This window comes from Scardinius erythrophthalmus, assembly GCF_964197995.2.
Source record: "Scardinius erythrophthalmus genome assembly, chromosome: 25".
Lineage (NCBI taxonomy): Eukaryota > Metazoa > Chordata > Actinopteri > Cypriniformes > Leuciscidae > Scardinius > Scardinius erythrophthalmus.
Genome location: NC_138245.1, coordinates 30,580,392 through 30,605,064, shown reverse-complemented (window position 1 = coordinate 30,605,064; position 24,673 = coordinate 30,580,392). Strand labels below are relative to the sequence as shown.

The 24,673-nt window shown below is 38.9% G+C and overlaps 1 protein-coding gene across 1 annotated transcript in view; it reads left to right on the top strand.

The window, feature by feature from the left end:
* The window catches only part of gli2b (GLI family zinc finger 2b), a 94,184-nt gene that overhangs the window by 31,856 nt on the left and 37,655 nt on the right, over positions 1 to 24,673 (top strand). The window contains exon 3 of the mRNA XM_081357572.1: positions 16,089 to 16,194. Within this exon, the coding sequence (XP_081213698.1) occupies positions 16,089 to 16,194 (106 nt within the window). The remainder of the gene's footprint in view (positions 1 to 16,088; positions 16,195 to 24,673) is intronic.

The window sequence follows — 24,673 nt, the reverse complement described above, 5'->3', positions numbered from 1 at the left end:
TTTGGCACTTGCTATGTGAAGACAAAACAAATCATGGATGTGATTTGAAAAGATAAAAAAATCTGAAATTTTCAGATTTTTGTATTGTTCCCACTTGTATTGTTCCTGGTCAAAACTGAGCGCATTGGAAACAAATGAGAAGTGAATTTCCTCTAGTGGAAGCGTCTGGTACTGCAGCCAAACACAGTCTTACTGAAAGCTCATTTTTTGAGATATAAACCTAAAATTTGGAACACAACTTGTTTAGATTTATGACTTTGACTTTCTCACAGTTTTAGAGTAAAACATGTTTTGGAAAATATATTTTTCATATAAAATATATGTTATGCATTTGTATGCATTTTTCCTAATAAACTTAAATATTTTTTTTTTTTTTAACATTCACTTTATTATTTGCCAAATTTAAATCTGTGCTCTAAATCATTCAAGATTTACAACAGTTAAAGTTGGAAATTTCATTTTCAGGTCTATGCTCAAAAAGCAATTAACAGGTAATAAATGGATCATATATTTTCCATAAATATAATTTGGTACCATAAAATCCCCTTTAAAAACACAGAATATTAAATAAAAAACATTATCGAACTAAAATATAGTACATTCATTTTTTTTTTTAGAAAAAAATAAAAAGATCTGTCATTTTTGACCGCCAAGCGAGCAGCACCAGAGGGATAAAATAGAAAATGAATGAAAACAAAATTAAAACTAAATCCATAAAATGATGGCAAGCCCTAAAATGTTCTATATAGAAGCTTTTCTTAACATTTCTTTACATTGCTAGAGATGTGCACGAGTACTTTGAAGTTGATGATTCAGTCTTCGGCTCGATACGAACTGTCATTTTCAAGAAAAAACAAGATAATGTTTGAGAACTGTTTAAGAATCGCACTTGCACACTTCTCAGAGCTAGTTTCACAAGTGAACCGGCCCCAGAACACCGAGCGGAGTGTGATGGGGAAGCTCAGATTGAGATGAACGGGTCAGTGTTTATTGGTTATGTAAATCCTCGTCCTGCGCTCCTCTGGGCCTCATAAAGACTCAGCGAGTTCCTCTGGGACAAGCGCTGGAACGCAGGGGGAGCTCGGATCGCTTCCACTAAATCTGTACCCTCTTGGCTGACAAAAGATGTGCTGCTGAATGAGGCTCTTTGTGCCGAGACGAGAGTTCCTCAAACGAGTGGCTCCGCTCTCCAGTGAAGTGTCGGGATGTCCCGCGGCACGAGCCCATCCAGGGGCTCAATGCGATGATGTCACTCAGATTTGCGGGATTGATGGATTTTGTGAGTCTCTGGCTCATCTATCTATCTATCTATCTATCTATCTATCTATCTATCTATCTATCTATCTATCTATCTATCTATCTATCTATCTATCTATCTATCTATCTATCTGTCTGTCTGTCTGTCTGTCTGTCTGTCTGTCTGTCTATCTGTCTATCCATTCTAGCATTCTGTCTATCGTTCACTCTATCTGTCCATTCTCTCTATCTATCCTTCTTGTTGTTCTGTCTATCTGTTCTGTCTCTCTATCCATTCTGGTGTTTTCTCTCTATCCTTCTGTCTATCTATCCATTATGACGTTCTGACTATCGTACTGTCTATCTATCCATTCTCTCTATCTGTCCATTCTCTCTATCTGTCCATTCTCTCTATCTGTCCGTTCTCTCTATCTGTCCATTCTCTCTATCTGTCCATTCTCTCTATCTGTCCATTCTGTCTATCTGTCCATTCTCTCTATCTGTCCATTCTCTCTATCTGTCCATTCTCTCTATCTGTCCATTCTCTCTATCTGTCCATTCTCTCTATCTGTCCATTCTCTCTATCTGTCCATTCTGTCTATCTGTCCATTCTGTCTATCTGTCCATTCTCTCTATCTGTCCATTCTCTCTATCTGTCCATTCTCTCTATCTGTCCATTCTCTCTATCTGTCCATTCTCTCTATCTGTCCATTCTGTCTATCTGTCCATTCTCTCTATCTGTCCATTCTCTCTATCTGTCCATTCTCTCTATCTGTCCATTCTCTCTATCTGTCCATTCTGTCTATCTGTCCATTCTCTCTATCTGTCCATTCTCTCTATCTGTCCATTCTCTCTATCTGTCCATTCTCTCTATCTGTCCATTCTCTCTATCTGTCCATTCTGTCTATCTGTCCATTCTCTCTATCTGTCCATTCTCTCTATCTGTCCATTCTCTCTATCTGTCCATTCTCTCTATCTGTCCGTTCTCTCTATCTGTCCATTCTCTCTATCTGTCCATTCTCTCTATCTGTCCATTCTCTCTATCTGTCCATTCTGTCTATCTGTCCATTCTGTCTATCTGTCCATTCTCTCTATCTGTCCATTCTCTCTATCTGTCCATTCTCTCTATCTGTCCATTCTCTCTATCTGTCCATTCTGTCTATCTGTCCATTCTCTCTATCTGTCCATTCTCTCTATCTGTCCATTCTCTCTATCTGTCCATTCTCTCTATCTGTCCGTTCTCTCTATCTGTCCATTCTCTCTATCTGTCCATTCTCTCTATCTATCCTTCTTGTTGTTCTGTCTATCTGTTCTGTCTCTCTATCCATTCTGGTGTTTTCTCTCTATCCTTCTGTCTATCTATCCATTATGACGTTCTGACTATCGTACTGTCTATCTATCCATTCTCTCTATCTGTCCATTCTCTCTATCTGTCCATTCTCTCTATCTGTCCGTTCTCTCTATCTGTCCATTCTCTCTATCTGTCCATTCTCTCTATCTGTCCATTCTCTCTATCTGTCCATTCTCTCTATCTGTCCATTCTGTCTATCTGTCCATTCTCTCTATCTGTCCATTCTCTCTATCTGTCCATTCTCTCTATCTGTCCATTCTCTCTATCTGTCCATTCTGTCTATCTGTCCATTCTCTCTATCTGTCCATTCTCTCTATCTGTCCATTCTCTCTATCTGTCCATTCTCTCTATCTGTCCATTCTCTCTATCTGTCCATTCTGTCTATCTGTCCATTCTCTCTATCTGTCCATTCTCTCTATCTGTCCATTCTCTCTATCTGTCCATTCTGTCTATCTGTCCATTCTGTCTATCTGTCCATTCTCTCTATCTGTCCATTCTCTCTATCTGTCCATTCTCTCTATCTGTCCATTCTCTCTATCTGTCCATTCTGTCTATCTGTCCATTCTCTCTATCTGTCCATTCTCTCTATCTGTCCATTCTCTCTATTTGTCCATTCTGTCTATCTGTCCATTCTGTCTATCTGTCCATTCTCTCTATCTGTCCATTCTCTCTATCTGTCCATTCTCTCTATCTGTCCATTCTGTCTATCTGTCCATTCTCTCTATCTGTCCATTCTCTCTATCTGTCCATTCTCTCTGTCCATTCTCTCTATCTGTCCATTCTGTCTATCTGTCCATTCTCTCTGTCCATTCTCTCTATCTGTCCATTCTCTCTATCTGTCCATTCTCTCTATCTGTCCATTCTGTCTATCTGTCCATTCTGTCTATCTGTCCATTCTCTCTATCTGTCCATTCTCTCTATCTGTCCATTCTCTCTATCTGTCCATTCTCTCTGTCCATTCTCTCTATCTGTCCATTCTCTCTGTCCATTCTCTCTATCTGTCCATTCTCTCTATCTGTCCATTCTGTCTATCTGTCCATTCTCTCTATCTGTCCATTCTCTCTATCTGTCCATTCTCTCTATCTGTCCATTCTGTCTATCTGTCCATTCTCTCTATCTGTCCATTCTCTCTATCTGTCCATTCTCTCTGTCCATTCTCTCTATCTGTCCATTCTCTCTATCTGTCCATTCTGTCTATCTGTCCATTCTCTCTATCTGTCCATTCTCTCTATCTGTCCATTCTCTCTATCTGTCCATTCTCTCTATCTGTCCGTTCTCTCTATCTGTCCATTCTCTCTATCTGTCCATTCTCTCTATCTGTCCATTCTCTCTATCTGTCCATTCTGTCTATCTGTCCATTCTCTCTATCTGTCCATTCTCTCTATCTGTCCATTCTCTCTATCTGTCCATTCTCTCTATCTGTCCGTTCTCTCTATCTGTCCATTCTGTCTATCTGTCCATTCTCTCTATCTGTCCATTCTGTCTATCTGTCCTGTATCTCTATCCTTCTGCCTACACTCTGCTGGGTTGTTTTAACCCAATTTTGGGTCAAATATGGACTAAACCAACGTTGGGTTAAAAATGCAATTTAAAAATGGAAAACCCAGCCATTAGGTTACATTTTTAAATTGCATTTTTAACCCAACGTTTGGGTTAGTCCATATTTGACCCAAAATTGGGTTAAAACAACCCAGCATTTTTTTAGTGTATCTATCCATTCTGTCTATATATACATTCTATCTCTCTATCCATTCTCTCTATCATTCTGTCTACCTATCCGTTTTCTCATTCCATCTATTTATCCTTCCTGTTTTTCTGTCTGTCTATCCATTCAAGCATTCTGTCTCATTCTGTCTATATCTGTCTGTTCTGTCAATCTCTCTGTTTTGTCTATCCATCCATTCATTCTCTCTATCGTTTCAGCTTTTGTCTATCCATTCTGTTTATCTATCCAAACTGTCTCTCTCTATCCTTCTATATGTTCTGCCATTCTGTCTATACCCATCCTTTTTGTTGTTCCGTCATTATATCTGTCTATCTGCAAGTACTTTTGATGAACTTTTTCTACTTGGCATGATTCAAAGGATCATGAACAATGAATGATTCTTGAATCAATAATAATTCTCATGACTCATAATAAATAATAATAATAAAGACTCATGCCTAGGCCAGGTTTTCATTTGTGCATTGTTATATATACAGTATATACAATCAAACAATCTCCCTTCAAATTTTCCACGCATTTACAGTCTCGGTTGTAAGGAATGAGATGCCAAACATGAGATCCTCGGTCTTCCCGAATGTAATTACAGTGTTTGTAATGAGTGTGGTCACATCACCCCTGCCGCTCTCATGCTCTGTTATTAGAGAGGAGAATCCAATGAGGTCCCACTCGCCCGTCCCGAGATGTGGGGGGTCACCTCATGGATCCTGTTGTTGTGCTCTCATTTCATAATCAGACCCTCGTAACGCCTCCAAACCCCTGCGAGCGCGGGACCTTCATCAGGACTATCCCAGAGAGCGGACAGAATTACAGGAACCCAAGCAGGAAAACACGCTTTTTGTCTTTTGATTAGTTTTAATTTGATGGTTTTATAAAGCACAGTCATTTGTACTCTCTCAGCTTCACACTAAACTCACAGATTGCACACGTTTAATTCACTTTTTGAGTTGCAATGCATGACATATGCAGTGTAGATTCAAGACTTAAGAGTAGTTTTTAGATCAGGTCACTTCAGCAAAATGTCCAACCATTACTAGCTTTTAAATTATGCCATAAAGCCAATATTTTCTCTCTCTCTCAGATTAAAGTCACTCACAGATTGCAGCTGATTTTTACTGCACTTCTTTAATTCACTTTTTGTTGAGCTGCAATGCATGAGATATGCACAGATTCAAGATTTCTCATTTTTATATGCTGTTTTTAGACCAGGTCACAAAACGTCCAGCCATTACTAGCTCTTAAATAGATGTTTAATTAACAATAATTAACTCCGGTGCTGATGATTAGCTACTAAACTACTAGACTTTTAGCTCTGTGTCTTGCTGGGTCACTGTGTAAATATGCCGAAATTAAAATTCAGAGCTTCCCATTTATTTGCAGTGTTTTTTTAATACAAGAAATTGCAATAAAAAAATTAGCAAATGTGAAGGGCTGCACTATAATGAAATATAATTGTTTAATAAATGCAAGTGCTGTGTGTTTCAGAGACAGACAAAAATATTACTATTGTAACTGAACTGTAAAATAAAATTACTGTCATTAACATTACTATTATTTTTAACTTTCCTTAAATACATTTTTTTTATTTTACAGTTAAATGTTAGGCTACAATAATAATATTTATTTTGTTTAATAATATTATGTATACTATTTATAATAATAATTATTATTATTTTAAAGTAATATTGACAACCTTTTTGGTCAAATTGTGCAAACTTATAAACAATACAGCAAACTTGGAGCTTTTTTTATTTTGATTTTATTGCACAAATCATTAAAAAAAAAATTATATGCAGTGTGTGTTTCACAGACAGTCAAAACATTACAAATATTGTCTTTTGAAAGATTCTACATTTGTCATCTTTTGCTGATTTTCACGGCAACAAAAAGTTCAACCATTACTAGCTTTGAAATAGTGCACTAAAGCAAGTAGGAGCGAAGCTAAAGACTAGTTAGTTTAGTAGTAACACACTCTGAGGTTTATCACAGCGGCTGCGCGCTTCGTCTTCGGCTCGAGACACGAGAGTGTAAAAGCTAATTACAGTGTGTCCCAAACCAGGCCACGACGAAACAGGGTCAACGGGCTCGTCTCTCATTAATCGACGCGTTCTGCCTTAAGCAATGCTAACTGTCAGCACTGGAGTTAATTATTCAATTAAACAGCTTCAATTAATCGTTCACGATGCTCCAGACAGACATCAGAGATCTGTAATACCTTTTATTTTTCTGTCTTTGCTTCTCTGGGGAGAAATTTTAATCTAATTTTCTTTTTTTTTAAATGGACCCGCACACCTGAAGATCAAACCAGGGGTGACCGCAGTTCAATGAGCGTTTAATTGATTTTAGTCTGGAAATTCATGCTTTTTTTTTTTTGCACGATTGTCGCACAAATATGAGTAAAGGATTTCCAGTTGTCAATTTTATTCAAATAGCACCATTAAAGTTTTTCAGAAAGCACATTTTGTCAGTAAACAATGTTTAATTCGTGTATTTCATCAATACAAGAATGACTTGTCGGCTTTTTTCAACCTTTATCAACACTTATATGCATGCAGACTAAATTATTCATACTTTTACATACATTTTGGGCTGTTTCTCACTGTTTTCCGGCATTTCGCTGGCATTCATGTGTGCTCAGTTCATAAATGCACTCATTTGTATTACGCGAATAAAGCATAAAGATGTTGAATTTGAGCAGAAAGTCATAAAGGTCAAAAGGCCGTTTAGTAGAGAGCATCTAAACCATGTTTGAGATGTGTTTATGAGCAGTCCAGAAAGACTTAGATCAACTTTGCTCTTCGCTTAGAGGGATTAGAGTTTGTGTGGAGCTGAATTTGACAAGTATATACTCAAGTATTTAACCTTTGGCTTCTATTTGCACCATGCAAACATTGATTTTACAGCCCTCGACCAGATCTAAACATGATGAAGTGCCACAAAACGCCTCAGCAAATATCAAACCAGTACAAAGAAAGGAAATCGACAGACGAAAGATTCTTGTGAGAGCCTCTTTCTGAAGACGCAGAACACACAGTAAACGTGGGGCCCTCCTGCAAAGTGTGCTGATTACCCACAATCCCCTGCTAAGAGCGAGACTGACTGCACCCGACAGATGTTTCTCATTCAGAGCTTCACATGCCAGAGAAAACCTTCTGTGAGATTATGGGAGCGACATGAGACCGAATGAAGATCCACTGTGAGTCACTTTATAAAATAAACCCAAGTTCTGAAAGGGATTCGAATTTGCCCGCACATTTCAGTGCAGATGTTCAGAGTTTGCATCTCAGAAAAAGTGTTTTTCTTCCTTAAATTAGAGGATTAGCACTCAGATTGAGGAGATTCTTCCCTGGAATATTTGCATCTCTTTCAGTCACGAGTCAGTTTGGTCTGGCGCTTTGTGTGTTTAAATGTCCTTGTATTCTGTAGCTCCACCCACAGCAATCTCTCATTGGTCCAAAATTGTTTTGTGCACTATTTTCACTTTTAGCGTTGACAAAACTTTTTTGTCTTGTTGAAACACTGTGTAATCTGCAAATTAAGCTATTTCTCATACTTACAGTGTTTTTATGCAAGAAAATAACATATTAGGGCTGCACGATTAATCAAATTACAATCGAAGCTGCGATATGGCTGCAATTTTAATTAAATAAATAAATGCGCTGCATGTTTCAGAGACAGCCAAAAATATTAGTATTGTAATTTTAAATTTGTGCTGTAAAATAAAATAAATATTATATTATTTTTCTTAAATACACATTTGTTTGTTTTACAGTGAAATATAACAATAATAATATTTGTAATTTTGTTTAATATTTTATTAATATTTAATATAATTATTTATAATTCTAATATTTCAATAATAGTAATTACTAAAATATTTAAAACAATAATTATTTTTATTTCATTATTACTATTATATATATATATATTTCTTATCAGAAAATGATTGTTAGTTAAAAAAATACTATTTTTAGCTATATAAATTAATAAGCAATAGTATTAAAAATAATGAATAAGCTGTTTTGGAACATCATAACATCATAAGATCATCTTGGAGCATCAAACAAACAAGTTACAAGCGACTCAAAGCCATTTACATTAGACAGTCAACTAATGAATGGTCAACTAATCTTCCAAAACACAATTAGCATCTTAAGATGGCTTTTCCAACAGGCCTAACGAACACCAGCTATCAGTCACACTGTCCTGTCCTCCTGTGTCAGAACACATTGTCCAGTGATAGCAGAGACCCGTCCCGCGTCTGGCCAGCGTCCCGTCCCGCGTGTCCTGTCCGGTCCGGCGCTTCTGAGTGCTGATCGTCCACATGCTCTATTTTAGTTCTTCTCACAATTGTGATCCTCGAGAGCCAGAGGCGAGCGCCGGAGAGCGTGAACAGGAGCTATTCTGTGCTTGTACAGCCATCCATCAGAGACACAAGGATGCTCGTCTTGACCTCGCGCATGACACATGACACCAAACATCCGGCTCTAAATCAACATGAATAAAACTTTTATTATATTACAGATGGTGATCGACTGATATGGATTTTTTTTTATGCCGATATCTTAGAAAGGAAGGTGGTCGATATAAAACTGATATATGTGATATCACACTTTTAATTTAAAGATTCGCATGCGTATCGATAGCTTCAGTGTATATTTTTTACACGTTTACTAAATTAGAAATAATTAATTAGAACATATGTACAAAAATTATTTGAACGTGATAAATAAATCTGTAAATTTATACTTTTGACAGAAACTATTTGATTATATTATTATATTATATGATACAAGACCTAACTGCTGGATTTCATAGAATTAAATGTTTATACAAATAATATAGGTACATATTTGCTGAATGGTGATGGTATATGAGAATATATTATAGCGTTCGCTTTCTTTCTATAAGAGTTTTATCTCATTTTGTCTATTTTTTAGACATAACCGTTAAACAAAGACCGTAAACTAATGAAGACGGGAAAATTACATTAACGATTTCAAAATAAAAGTCCTGGTGATGTCAAAACAAAAGTCCGACACTTCACGGCAAAAATATAAGAAAAAGCCAAATATCAGCCAATATATCAGCCTTGGCAATCCACTAATTACGCAAGTCAAAGGTGTTTCATGTTGACTTTAAAGCAGCTTAAACCGCGCACTAGTTAAGAGTCTAGTTACCCGTGACCCCACAAAAACACAATGGATGGATTCAGGTGCAATCGTGCTGTTTTTCTAAATGAGCCTGGTTTAATTTACAGATGTGCACTAGAGTAATTCCTGGCTTCAGCTGCAGCGCCGGGCCAGCTGTTATCCCGTCGCCCCCTCGGAGCGGTTCTGCAGGGCTAATATGAATGTAAGAAACCCTGAGCGCTGACGGCGCCCGCAGAAACGCCACTTTAATGCATCGCATTTTAATTATCGCCCTTATTCATTCGCCATCAGCGCCTCTGCTCTCTCTGTCTCTCCGACAGGGCTCTTTTTATCATAGCACTAGTCTTAAAGATAATAAACTTCAGCTTTAAGGTAATTACTTAATCTGGACAAACCTGTGTGTTAAGCAGCACTATTACGAGCAGAGGTGATAAATCAGGGGCTTGAGGTGGCGGGCCGATCACGACGTGCGGTAATCAGTCTTAGAGACTCTTGCGGTCTTAAGTACCTAGATTACACAAACAGCATGCTAACAACACACGTCTCACTCTCTGTTTGTCCTTCTGTTTTACCTCCAGCACGCTGGGCTTACTGGAGACTTAACAGGATTTAGAAGTGATGCACTTCATCGGCCTGTTGGAAAAAATAGCTTAAATCAGCCTAAGAAGGTTTGCTGGTTATGTGGTTTAGCTGATCGGGTGTGCAAAACCATCAAAACAGACCAGCCTGGGGTGCGTCTCCCAAAGCCAACTATGGTCGCATGTTCTGTCGTTACCAATAGAGTTCAATGGAACTTGCGACCATAGTTGGCTAACGATGCTTTTGGGAAACGCACCCCTGATGAGTTGACACCATCTTAGGCTGGTTTAAGCTATTTTTTTTTTTTTTCAGAAACGTTAACTCTCCGCTTATGTTTCATTTTCATAAATAACTAATTGCACATACTATAATGCTCCTAAAACTACAAGACGTTAGGGTTGTGCTTCGTTTAGAATTGAATTAAGAATCCTTACTACACTCCAATTCAGTTTCTGAATTTGAGTTGAGGTAATAAACGGGATGCAAGTAGGAAGTAGAATTAAAATTAATTGTAATTCAACTGTATTTTTTTATTAGACTTTTTTTTTTTTTTTTTTTTTTTATAAGTGAAGTTTGTCAAGACCTAGTCTCAGCCTCAGACGTCACGCCCACGGAACGTTGGCTAAACGTCTGATGCATATGGCACACTTTTCTGGAAACACTTCAGGAGTTTCGAAGTCACGACCTGATTGGTTGAATTCTACAGGATGTCCGCGAGACGCGTGTGTCGCGTTCTTTAACGGTCCGTCTGGTAACAAATGCCGTGACGCCAAAACCCCTCGTGGAAGAAGAAAGCCGTTGTGTTTACAACTGAGACAAATGAGCGCTTACCAGGATCAACTAAACGCTGGATTTTCAAAGTATGTGAAGTTTGTGGCTCCATTGTTGCAGTAAACTTGCACAACGTTCTTGAATAAATAATTTATTAAATGCATGCCGGTCTGTTATTGTAGGGACATCGACATTATATTGGCACGCCCCTAAACATGACGCGGAACAAAACGAACTGTGATTGGTTGCGTTATATGTCAGTCAAACGTCCTCTTGGCCAAGAAAAGCTGCGATAGATTCCAGACCTTCTGCCGTCAGTCTGAAGGTCTGGCTACGCGAGACTAGTCAAGACCAACATTGCATGTTGGTTTGACAAAGCCTTGTTTGAACATTTGAAGAAAAAAAAATAAGTTTAGAAAGCTTTAAAGTTTGAAGGTTTATAGGCCAGATAGATATTGGATGGATGGATGGATGGATGGATGGATGGATGGATGGATGGATGGATGGATGGATGGATGGATGGATGGATGGATGGATGGATGGATGGATGGATAGATAGATAGATAGATAGATAGATAGATAGATAGATAGATAGATAGATAGATAGATAGATAGATAGATAGATTCCTCTTCCTGTCATTCTAATTCAACTTCCTGTGCTTTGTTGCTAATTAATTCAAGCTCACACTCATGACTTAAAAGGGACCTTATTCTATCCTAGTTTTGCTCGACCCAGTGTTAGCAGGTCAAATCCCAGAATGCACTGCGGCGCTGCGTCTGCTGGTGTGTAGTGGATGGCATGGTGATGTTTGGTTAGGCCTGAGGCCAGCTTATTCTACAGGAATTTCCTGTCTAATTTCCCCTCCTGATTCTATGAGTAATGCCCAAAGCTTTTTAATTGCGCTCTAAGACCCCGGCCACTCAAAGGGCCATTATTGTTGCTGAGTACTTCCTGTAAAACGAAACCATTTACCCCCTTTAGATCCTGGGATTAGGGTACAACAAAGACGAGAGGGGTTGTGTTTGTTTGGCCCGAATATTCAAAGATGAATGACATCAGAAAGAGGCATTTAGAGTTAAGAGGGACAACGTTTATCTGATCAAGACCCTCCTTCGCTCTTGCCTAAGATGCTTTAGTTGAGCATGTGCTCAATAAACCGGCTTGGACCAGCAAGCCACCTTAGGATGGTTTAAGCTGGTTTTCTTTTCAGAAGGGTTAACTCTCTGTTTATGTTTTATTTTCATATATATAACTAACAAATTCTCCTACATTTTAGGATATCAGAGTTGTGTGCCGTTCAGAATCGAACTGAGAATATTCACAGCTGTTTGACATCAGAAAGAGTTAAGATGGATGACTTTTATCCTTATTGGCATTGATGGTTCTATAAAGAACCGTTAACATCCATGTAACCATTGCACAGATAGTGGAAAAATGGTTGTTTAGAAACCAAAAATGGTGCTTTTAACCCCTTTTTTGGAACTTTAATTTTCAAGAGTGTGGAAATGCTCCGCCTTTGAACGCTAAGCATCGGCCAGGTGAAGAAGTGCACGAGAGAGTCGTCATGCGCGCAGCCCGACACTGAAAAAGTGCGGCACCCCGCTGTGCCGTTCCCCCAGATGTGAAAACAAATGTTATCACCTAAAAACTAATAGATGCGAGGGTCTTGGCGGAAACTCCACTGTGCGCCACAGCCCTGGGGGATAGAGCTCAGTGAGGCTGGTAAACGTGCCTCTTGAACTCTCCAGAGCGATCCTCTTTTGTTCTTCCCGTTGCGGAGGAACAATGGAGCTGTCGGCATGATCGAATAATCCTGCCCGCTCCTCCGGTGACGGGGGCCTGGACGAGAGCGGGTCACAAACGGGGTGGGTGTTTGTGCTGACATGAAAAATGCGACGGCTGGAAATAACAGTGGTAATGTGGATAATTGAGGGCGGGCACAGATGAATGAGGCTGCGGGGTAACGTGTCGTTTTAATGACAGGGACCGGGGCGGGTTCACGTTCGCCGCCGTCTTATTTTGGTCGGGAGTGTTTACGCCACTGCAAACGTTCTGCAGTGTTTGGGTTTAAGTTGTGTATTTTTCATGCTTCCAATTACCCCAGTTTGTGTTTTATTTTTGCATCGGGCAACATCGTGATTAAAGTCGTCTTAACCGGACCCGCGTGATTAGGATTCATGCGGTGGTCCATGAGAATCCCAGCAGCGGCTCCGTCATGTTCTGCTGACCCACTTCACTCTTTCTCTTTGTCCTCGACCTCTCTTCCCATCCAGTAATTCACCCGCTGCATTAGTAATGGGGCATTAACTGCGACCGGGCGATGAATGTGGACGCTAGCGTGCCTCTCACACCCAGCATGATTATACTCTTTACAGGCCTTCTACAGGCAAGATCTCAGTCAAGTTTCCTTTTCTCACTAGTTAAAGGTCAGAATTGCATGTCAAACCCAGTGTTTAGATGCTCCAGAACTCTGTTGTTTTTTCAACAGCTGTGTGGCATTACGGTTGCACATGTCAGGTGTGTTTTTATGGTGTTTTTCATCAATTAAAGGGAACCTGAGGCATTTTCCATGACAAATAACTACTATAAAGACAGCACATGACTTCAGCTAGTCACGCATTGCTGCTTTGTGCTAAATTATTTTCAGAAAAACAGGCCGAATACTGTAGACATAAGTAAAGATTGCTTATAGTCACGTCAGATGTACAGAATTTATGTCTCCTGTGTGTAAATGTGTGACTCTGCAGACAAACTTTAAGATCAGAACAGAACATGCTGAGTTTACTCAAACAAACTAATCTTGAAGGCAAGTTAAAGGGGAAGATCACCTAAAAAGTAAAGCAATGATGTCCATTAATCACTTTCATGTGGTTCTTCCTTCTTCGTTCTTTCTTCTGTAGAACACAAAATTAGATGTTTTGCAGAATGTCACGCTGCTATTTTCCATACAACAAAGGCTGGGGCTAAAAAGGACCAAAAAAACACCTTAAAAGGAGCTTTCTGAAGTCATGTGGTAAAAAGTCATCTGAAATAATGAACTAAGTGCAATGTAGTGTTGTCAGAAATATCGAACTTCCGCTTCATATCGATACTGAAATATCTGAAATGCTTCCAATACTCATTTTCCTCAGAACTTTCATTTGCTCCTAATTTTCCACTACTTTCATTTGCTCAGGATGAATATTATTGGTGTTACAGGGCTTGAATTTCAGCGTGGGATTGCGCGTATTACTCATCATTTTACTCATTCCCGCAGATTTATTTGGCTCACACCCAAAGTGCGCTCATAAAGCCGCCTCTCGGTTCTAAATTGAGTTCTTTTTCTCTGCTTATTGCGCTTAAACAGTCAAATACACAAAATAATCTCAAAATTGCAGTCTTGGCGAGTATTCACATAAACACAATCCGTTATGTTTTACGTGAACGTAAACAGTTGAGAAAGAAAACGCATGTGTAACAGTATAACGGATCCGTGCGTCAGGTCTTAAAGTGACAGCAGCCTAATAAACCTACTGCCAAATTATGAGATAATATAAAAAATATCTATATGGCAGTTTTCCCCATGGTATCGATGTCAAAATTGTGGCCAGTAACTTTGGAAATTCACTAGCCACAGTGGCTGGTGAGCAAAAAACGTTAATGTCAAGCCCTGGTTGTGTGCATGAGGAAAATAAATAAAATTTTCCACAACCATTCTGCTAAATGTCTCATTTTATCTTCCACAGAGAAAGAAAAGTCATTAAGGTTTGGAACACATGAAGGCGATTAAATGATTTCACTTTTAGTTTTTGGGCGCAGTATCCTTGTAAGTTTTACATTATGTAAATATGAAGAGAGAGAGAGACAGGAAAGGCAGCGGGTCATTTACTGTCCTTTGGGACGGTCTTGTCTGCCATTCTGAAGGGGAACACAGTGACAAAGAAGCAGAGAGAGAGAGAGAGAGAGAGACTGCTGACTCACACTGGTTCTGTTGAGTGTATGAATCCTCTGGAGGAGCTGCTGAGAACCCCAGGTGTAGATAATGACCCGTGACCCCTGACCTCCCCGGGTCACCCCTCACCCTCCCACTGCTACCGCCCCAAAGAATGTTAATACAGTCCAGAGATCAGCTGATTCACTGACCCTCCTCTCATTCCTGCCAAGTCAAGCATTAATAGTACCAGTGTTCATAGTTGATGCATATAGAAACTCGTTTGTTTTTCTATCAGTTTTATTTTCCCACTGAGCATGAAAAGGATCTCCAGGAGTGAAAGACTTTTCATTCATGCATTCATTCACATTTATTTGTATAGCACTTTTCACAATACATATTGTTTCAAAGCAGCTTTACAGAAAATGCATGTTTTTACAAAAACAGTTTAGTGTGAAATGTAAGAAATGTACAGTTCTAAGATAATACAAATCACGTAGTTAACTAACATCATGTATTCATTTAGCCAGAAACAATGAGCTCAATAAAGACTAATTAGAAAGAAAAGCTAGTTAAGACTTTAACATTGCAACCAGCTCTTCTCATATGGCACTATAAAGTTAGTGCGGCTGCACCCAAACATCAACTGTGGTTTCCCATTATCATAACTGCTAATGAAGCCCTGTTGACCTTTAACGGGACGTCCCGAGCCAACGGAGGCTTTATTACAGGAAAGTGCTGATTCTGATTCTCTTTGGGCTCAAATAAAACGATCCAGCCAAAGGAGTTATGATGAAAAGAAACGCCAGCCAACGGCAGACTGTAAAACGCTGAGGCAACAAGCAACAGCTTTTAGTCTCTCATTAGTTAGTGTGTTTGATTTCAAAGGCCGAACCTCCTCTGATTTCACGTCACCCTGGCACCTTCGTTTTGAGCTGGTGTCGGGGCCAGTAAAGCGTAGGGAACGCGGTTCAGGAGGGAGATGATCCGGGTTGGCATGAGGCAGCGAAGCCGAGGCCGAGGAATGTTCTCCCAGTGCTGTCAGCCCCAGTTTGCATCTCGTATGGGTTTTCTCTTCATAACGTCCATCATCTGTGTGAGTTCAAAGAGCGTCTAGCTGCAGGTCTTTGTCAAAAGCCCAGTTGGATATCTTTTATGTTGGGGATGTAGGATTTCTTAGGATACTTTGATTATTTATTTATTCCTCCACTCTTGTGTAATAGTGCCAATATTTTACACGAAACTGCTCAGCACGCTCTGAAATTCATGTTACTTTATTGTAGCGCTGGTGCCTTTGAAATTTCTTTTTTGAAAGTCTGGCTTTTTCTCAACTCTCTCTCTCTCTTTCTCCCTTTCTTTTTTAGGCCCTCATCACATCTTCCCAACTTTCCATTCTCCGATCCCCATCGACGTGCGTCACCATGAGGGGAGATACCACTACGAACCCCACGCGCTCCACGCTTTGCACGGGTAAGCCTGCAGCCCTGTCCGTTTCTGGCTCTGGTTCTCAGTGTTTGTGAATATAAATAACCCCTGCGCTCGCAAATAAAGCCTCTGCTTTGTTTATCCCTGCGGTCAGAAAGCACACAGACATGCAACATTCAAATGCGGTGTAATCTCAGACACAGGTGATCCCAAACCAATGTGTTTGATGCTGAAAACATTCATAGAAAGCATGTGTGTTTATGACTGAAATGGACATTGTGAAGCACACATTATTTTGACATTCAAAGCAGAAACTGAGCTAGGTCATTCAGTTCTTGATTTAGTCGTTTAAAAACACTTAAACCCTCGCCTTGTTTCCGTGCCAGATAAAAAACACTCAAGGCCGGGTAAATCTCACATCCTGGAAACAGATTAGTGCAATTCATGGGATCAAACATCTGGAAAGGAGAATATAAACTTAGTCTCATTTCTGTCTCTTGGAGTGATTGGCATTATAATGGGTATGGACAATGTTGTATGTTTGGTCTTACTACTGCCAATACATACACAACACGCGACTGTGAGCAAGTAAGACATGCTGCTGCTGTACAATATAGCGTACATGAATTACCCATAGCAGATCTATACAGGTGGAGCTGGGGAAGGTGGAGGGTTTCTGAAGCGCCCTGCACTGCTAAGGCAAATGCTACCCAAGTATTTGAAGGTTGAGCAGCGAAAAGGGACCTATTAGCTTGCACCATCTAGAGTTTCATGCCAGAACTTTGTATTTATTTATTTCATTTAACTTTTTACCTTTAAGGCTTGAGCAGACGTTTGCCTACACTGGATGTGAGTCGCGTCAAAAGCAAATAGAAGCCAATTACAATGACTGACACTGTCTACACTGATACAGTATACAGATGTGTGTTCAGATTATAATGACTGACGCTGTCTACACTGATACAGTATACAGATGTGTGTTCAGATTATAATGACTGACTCTGTCTACACTGATAGAGTATACAGATGTGTGTTCAGATTATAATGACTGACACTGATACACTGATACAGTATACAGATGTGTGTTCAGATTATAATGACTGACGCTGTCTACACTGATACAGTATACAGATGTGTGTTCAGATTATAATGACTGACGCTGTCTACACTGATACAGTATACAGATGTGTGTTCAGATTATACTGACTGACGCTGTCTACACTGATACAGTATACAGATGTGTGTTCAGATTATACTGACTGACGCTGTCTACACTGATACAGTATACAGATGTGTGTTCAGATTATAATGACTGACGCTGTCTACACTGATACAGTATACAGATGTGTGTTCAGATTATAATGACTGAAGCTGTCTACACTGATACAGTATACAGATGTGTGTTCAGATTATAATGACTGACGCTGTCTACACTGATACAGTATACAGATGTGTGTTCAGATTATACTGACTGACGCTGTCTACACTGATACAGTATACAGATGTGTGTTCAGATTATAATGACTGACGCTGTCTACACTGATACAGTATACAGATGTGTGTTCAGATTATACTGACTGACGCTGTCTACACTGATACAGTATACAGATGTGTGTTCAGATTATAATGACTGACGCTGTCTACACTGATACAGTATACAGATGTGTGTTCAGATTATAATGACTGACGCTGTCTACACTGATACAGTATACAGATGTGTGTTCAGATTATAATGACTGACACTGATACAGTATACAGATGTGTGTTCAGATTATAATGACTGACACTGATACACTGATACAGTATACAGATGTGTGTTCAGATTATAATGACTGACACTGATACACTGATACAGTATACAGATGTGTGTTCAGATTATAATGACTGACACTGATACACTGATACAGTATACAGATGTGTGTTCAGATTATAATGACTGACGCTGTCTACACTGATACAGTATACAGATGTGTGTTCAGATTATAATGACTGACACTGATACACTGATACAGTATACAGATGTGTGTTCAGATTATAATGACTGACGCTGTCTACACTGATACAGTATACAGATGTGTGTTCAGATTATAATGACTGACACTGATACACTGATACAGTATACAGATGTGTGTTCAGATTATAATGACTGACGCTGTCTACACTGATACAGTATACAGATGTGTGTTCAGATTATAATGACTGACACTGATACACTGATACAGTATACAGATGTGTGTTCAGATTATAATGACTGACACTGATACACTGATACAGTATACAGATGTGTGTTCAGATTATAATGACTGACACTGATACACTGATACAGTATACAGATGTGTGTTCAGATTATAATGACTGACACTGATACACTGATACAGTATACAGATGTGTGTTCAGATTATAATGACTGACACTGATACATTGATACAGTATACAGATGTGTGTTCAGATTATAATGACTGACACTGTCTACACTGATACAGTATACAGATGTGTGTTCAGATTATAATGACTGACACTGATACACTGATACAGTATACAGATGTGTGTTCAGATTATAATGACTGACGCTGTCTACACTGATACAGTATACAGATGTGTGTTCAGATTATAATGACTGACGCTGATACACTGATACAGTATACAGATGTGTGTTCAGATTATAATGACTGACACTGTCTACACTGATACAGTATACAGATGTGTGTTCAGATTATAATGACTGACACTGATACACTGATACAGTATACAGATGTGTGTTCAGATTATAATGACTGACACTGATACACTGATACAGTATACAGATGTGTGTTCAGATTATAATGACTGACACTGATACATTGATACAGTATACAGATGTGTGTTCAGATTATAATGACTGACACTGTCTACACTGATACAGTATACAGATGTGTGTTCAGATTATAATGACTGACACTGATACACTGATACAGTATACAGATGTGTGTTCAGATTATAATGACTGACGCTGTCTACACTGATACAGTATACAGATGTGTGTTCAGATTATAATGACTGACGCTGATACACTGATACAGTATACAGATGTGTGTTCAGATTATAATGACTGACGCTGTCTACACTGATACAGTATACAGATGTGTGTTCAGATTATAATGACTGACACTGATACACTGATACAGTATACAGATGTGTGTTCAGATTATAATGACTGACACTGATACACTGATACAGTATACAGATGTGTGTTCAGATTATAATGACTGACGCTGTCTACACTGATACAGTATACAGATGTGTGTTCAGATTATAATGACTGACACTGATACACTGATACAGTATACAGATGTGTGTTCAGATTATAATGACTGACACTGATACACTGATACAGTATACAGATGTGTGTTCAGATTATAATGACTGACGCTGTCTACACTGATACAGTATACAGATGTGTGTTCAGATTATAATGACTGACGCTGATACACTGATACAGTATACAGATGTGTGTTCAGATTATAATGACTGACACTGTCTACACTGATACAGTATACAGATGTGTGTTCAGATTATAATGACTGACACTGATACACTGATACAGTATACAGATGTGTGTTCAGATTATAATGACTGACACTGATACACTGATACAGTATACAGATGTGTGTTCAGATTATAATGACTGACACTGATACATTGATACAGTATACAGATGTGTGTTCAGATTATAATGACTGACACTGTCTACACTGATACAGTATACAGATGTGTGTTCAGATTATAATGACTGACACTGATACACTGATACAGTATACAGATGTGTGTTCAGATTATAATGACTGACGCTGTCTACACTGATACAGTATACCAGGGGTCGGCAAGTAACTTTGGCCGCGGGCCAATATTTTTTTTAGCCAGTAGATGGCGGGCCAGCTACACAGAGTAGGCCTATGGATACAAATTAAATACTCTTATATAGGCCTATAATTGCGGAATATGATGGGTCCGTCACCGTCCGTGGATCATTCATTCAATCGTTTTTTTTTTTTTTTCAAATTAAAACCAAAAATAAAAAGATGAAAAACGACTTGTTTTTCCATTATTTATTTCCTAAACTGAAATGAAAAAAAAAAAAAATAAGGACGGGTTTTCTGATTTTCTGATTGTGCTCAGATCAAAAATAGAAAAAATGAATTACTGGATTAGACAAATTTAAATTTTGATTTTTAAGTTTTAATTTAACACCTTATGCATATATCAAGGAAACCATTTTAAACAGATCAAGTAGGCTACTATTGTGGTAACATATTACAGCCATTTTAATAAAGGTGTGAATAGCAATCATGCCTCATTCCGTACAGTCCGACTTTTGAACTTTATTCCTTTTTTATTATTATTATTTATTCGGGGACACACACATACACACCTAAGGTTTAAGGAGGTCTGCGTGGGACTGTTTTTTTTCGTCCCGCTCCCACAAGGTTCTATTCAGCAACCGCTTAAAATACACTCGGTGTTCACCCGCTTTATTTCCCGACCTGACGGGTCCACAAAATTTAGATCTCGTTTCCATAATCTCACATTCAAATGTCTCTAATGGAAAGAAGGAGATTGGAGTAGCCTATAATAATTATAAATGCTATACAAAAATTGTGTTCGTGTCAGTATAAATATTAGGCTATTTTAACATTGTACTGTCAGCAGAGAAAAAAAATGTCACAGAAAAAAAATATGAAATATAAATAACATGAATTAAATAGGACAAAGCCTATCACTCAAGTTTCTAAGCAACATAAACGAAAATCATATTGCCCTACTGACGAAATGAAGTAGGCTATTTTCTGTCGAACTATTTCAAACATCCTTGCAAAAAAAGAATGTTGTTGACTGACAATGGTTTCAGTACCAAACAGCTCCTCAGAGATAGGTGTACAGGCGGTCAGAATTAAGTGCGGATACGCTGTCAAAAGATGTCGGGACTCGGGAGTTGGCTATTGTCAGTCAGACCGCACGCTCCGTCCAAAGTACACCAGAGTTCTGACCGCTACCGTCTTTTGACGCGCGAATGGACACAAAGTGGTCAAGCGTATAACTAGACGCGGCAGGCGCGAATTTGACGCGCTATTCACGTCCGTTGTGAACGCACAGTTATACTTTAAAATGTAATCCTGCACCGCATGATTCCCTATGGGCGTTTCACACAGTATGCGGCGGTGAAATCGCCGCGCGACTACGGCTTTTCTCAAGTAGTGGAAGAGTTTTGTACAGCATTTAGGACTGCCAAAATAATCCGGCGGGCCAGAAAATATTGCTGACGGGCCAGTTTTGGCCCGCGGGCCGCCAGTTGCCGTTCCCTGCAGTATACAGATGTGTGTTCAGATTATAATGACTGACGCTGATACACTGATACAGTATACAGATGTGTGTTCAGATTATAATGACTGACGCTGTCTACACTGATACAGTATACAGATGTGTGTTCAGATTATAATGACTGACACTGATACAGTATACAGATGTGTGTTCAGATTATAATGACTGACACTGATACACTGATACAGTATACAGATGTGTGTTCAGATTATGACTGACGCTGTCTACACTGATACAGTATACAGATGTGTGTTCAGATTATAATGACTGACACTGATACACTGATACAGTATACAGATGTGTGTTCAGATTATGACTGACGCTGTCTACACTGATACAGTATACAGATGTGTGTTCAGATTATAATGACTGACGCTGTCTACACTGATACAGTATACAGATGTGTGTTCAGATTATAATGACTGACACTGATACACTGATACAGTATACAGATGTGTGTTCAGATTATAATGACTGACACTGATACACTGATACAGTATGTGTGTTTAGATTATAATGACTGACACTGATACACTGATACAGTATGTGTGTTTAGATTATAATGACTGACACTGATACACTGATACAGTATACAGATGTGTGTTCAGATTATAATGACTGACACTGATACAGTATGTGTGTTTAGATTATAATGACTGACACTGATACACTGATACAGTATGTGTGTTCAGATTATAATGACTGACACTGATACACTGATACAGTATACAGATGTGTGTTCAGATTATAATGACTGACACTGATACACTGATACAGTATACAGATGTGTGTTCAGATTATAATGACTGACACTGATACACTGATACAGTATACAGATGTGTGTTCAGATTATAATGACTGACACTGATACACTGATACAGTATACAGATGTGTGTTCAGATTATAATGACTGACACTGATACACTGATACAGTATACAGATGTGTTTAGATTATAATGACTGACGCTGTCTACACTGATACAGTATACAGATGTGTGTTCAGATTATAATGACTGACACTGTCTACACTGATACAGTATACAGATGTGTGTTCAGATTATAATGACTGACGCTGTCTACACTGATACAGTATACAGATGTGTGTTCAGATTATAATGACTGATGCTGATACACTGATTCAGTATACAGATGTGTGTTTAGTTTCTGTACAGACTTCATAAGGATCCGAGCATTGGAAACATGGATGGTTTATTTTAATGGCGTCCCGGATCACTTTAGAGAATTAAAAGTTTGTTCGGAGTATTTTATTTTGCAAACGAGGCAAGTGTAATACGCCAGGCCATCCAAGATGTAGGTGTCTTTTTTCTTCTTCAGTAGAACAGTAAAAAATATTATTTAGCTGAAACCGTGGTTCTTGATGATTCATAAAATGCAAGTCAACGGCTACCGTCACTTTCAGAGTCAAAAATACATATACAGGCAAAATAAAAATCTCCTGACGATAATTTGAGGTCTTATGAAGTGAAACGATTGGTCAAGCACAAGTTTCCTGACGCATTATGGCGTGATTTCTTAGCTTTGTTTTAAGTATCACGTTAGATCATTTGATCTTGGGAGAATTTGATTAGAAATTGAGTTCATATTAAGACTTTTGATGCATGTTTTTCACAAACTCTAGAGTAGACACGCAAAATTACTGGGAAGAAATATGAGAATCAGGACACATCAAGTTTTGTTTCAGATCAGATAATTTGATCTTGGAAGAATTTGATGAGAAAGGTTTGAGCTCATATTGAGATCTCGGACTTTTAAACAGTCTTTGGTGCAAAAGGCTGAGCACATTGGTTGATACATGTGAGATTACTGGGGAAAAACGTGAAAATCAGGACACTTCATTGGGTTTTCGGTTTTGTTTCATTTAAGTAATTAATTTTGCTCAGATATTTCTCCTCAAAGTTCACTGTGTGCAATATACTTTTATATGCACTATACCCACTGTGTATAGTATTTATATAATTTTTGTATATTTTCAGCATTTATTTTTGATTGTCTTATATGTTGATTTGTCATTTGTTCTATCTATAGTGTATGTTACGTCCACCTGTTGTTGTCCTGCTTGTACTACCCTTATGTTGTTGTCTTATTTATGCTTGTAATTATTTTGCACATTTGGGCTTTGAGAAACCCAATTCCGTTCTGCCGTACACTATTGTTGTGCGGTTGGAATGACAATAAAGCAACTTGATCTTTTGGAGAAATTGATGAGAACTTTCTTCATTCTGAGTTCATTCTGAGATCTCTGACCTTTGCAGACTTTGGTGTCTTGGAAAAGCTGAGCACATTGTTGAGATCTCATCTGAAAGGAGACACATCCAAGTATCAAGAGACTTCAGCATTTGGTCTATTTGCTGTCTACAAGAAACAGTTGAGATATTCCAGAGATCTGTGATTTATTTCCTAAGGATTTACTTTAGGCTCCCCAAACAGAAATCTTCCGTACTTTATTTCTCCAGCCGTCCAGCCCAGAGGTCTTGTTTTTCCCAGCACGCACTAGTTCAGGTGTGTCGAGCCGCTGCAGTAATGTAGGTTAACCTCTAGACCTTCAGAGCTTCATGCGTCCCACGTGAATTTTCCAATTTTCCAGGCGGCGGTATTGTAGAATCAGAACATAAAGTGGGCCGCGCTAGTTTTTGAAGTTGCACTTTGTTGTTTTCCCTTAAATACAACACCTTGGAGTTTTTTTCTCCCCTCCTCGTCTTTTTTGAAACGGGGTCTTGAGGCTCGAAGGAAGGTTTATCTTAAAAGAGCAGAATAAATCGATAGAATTCTCGAAGTAGCGCTGTTACATTTAAATTCACAGATTTTGATGGTGATACATTCGGTCGGGCCGCTAGCAGCTAGCCTATTCATCACACATAGAGCCGCGTTGGGGGGAGACTAGCTGTCTCAACACTCGCTCGCCTTGATTAATGTGATTTGATCTTGACAGTGGACCCCTAATTCATCAAGACCTTGATCTGGCTGTCTTTTCCTCTGCCTGAGCCAAATTCATCTAATTACAGGGACATTGTGCAGCAAATTAAGCGCGGTGTCGCCCGTGGCAAGCCGAGACACTTTGTTACAGTCGCCGGGCGGCATGTCAAGGGTCTCCGAGCTGATTGTCTAACATGACATCTCCATACAGTTCGTTTTATCATTGTTTGCATAT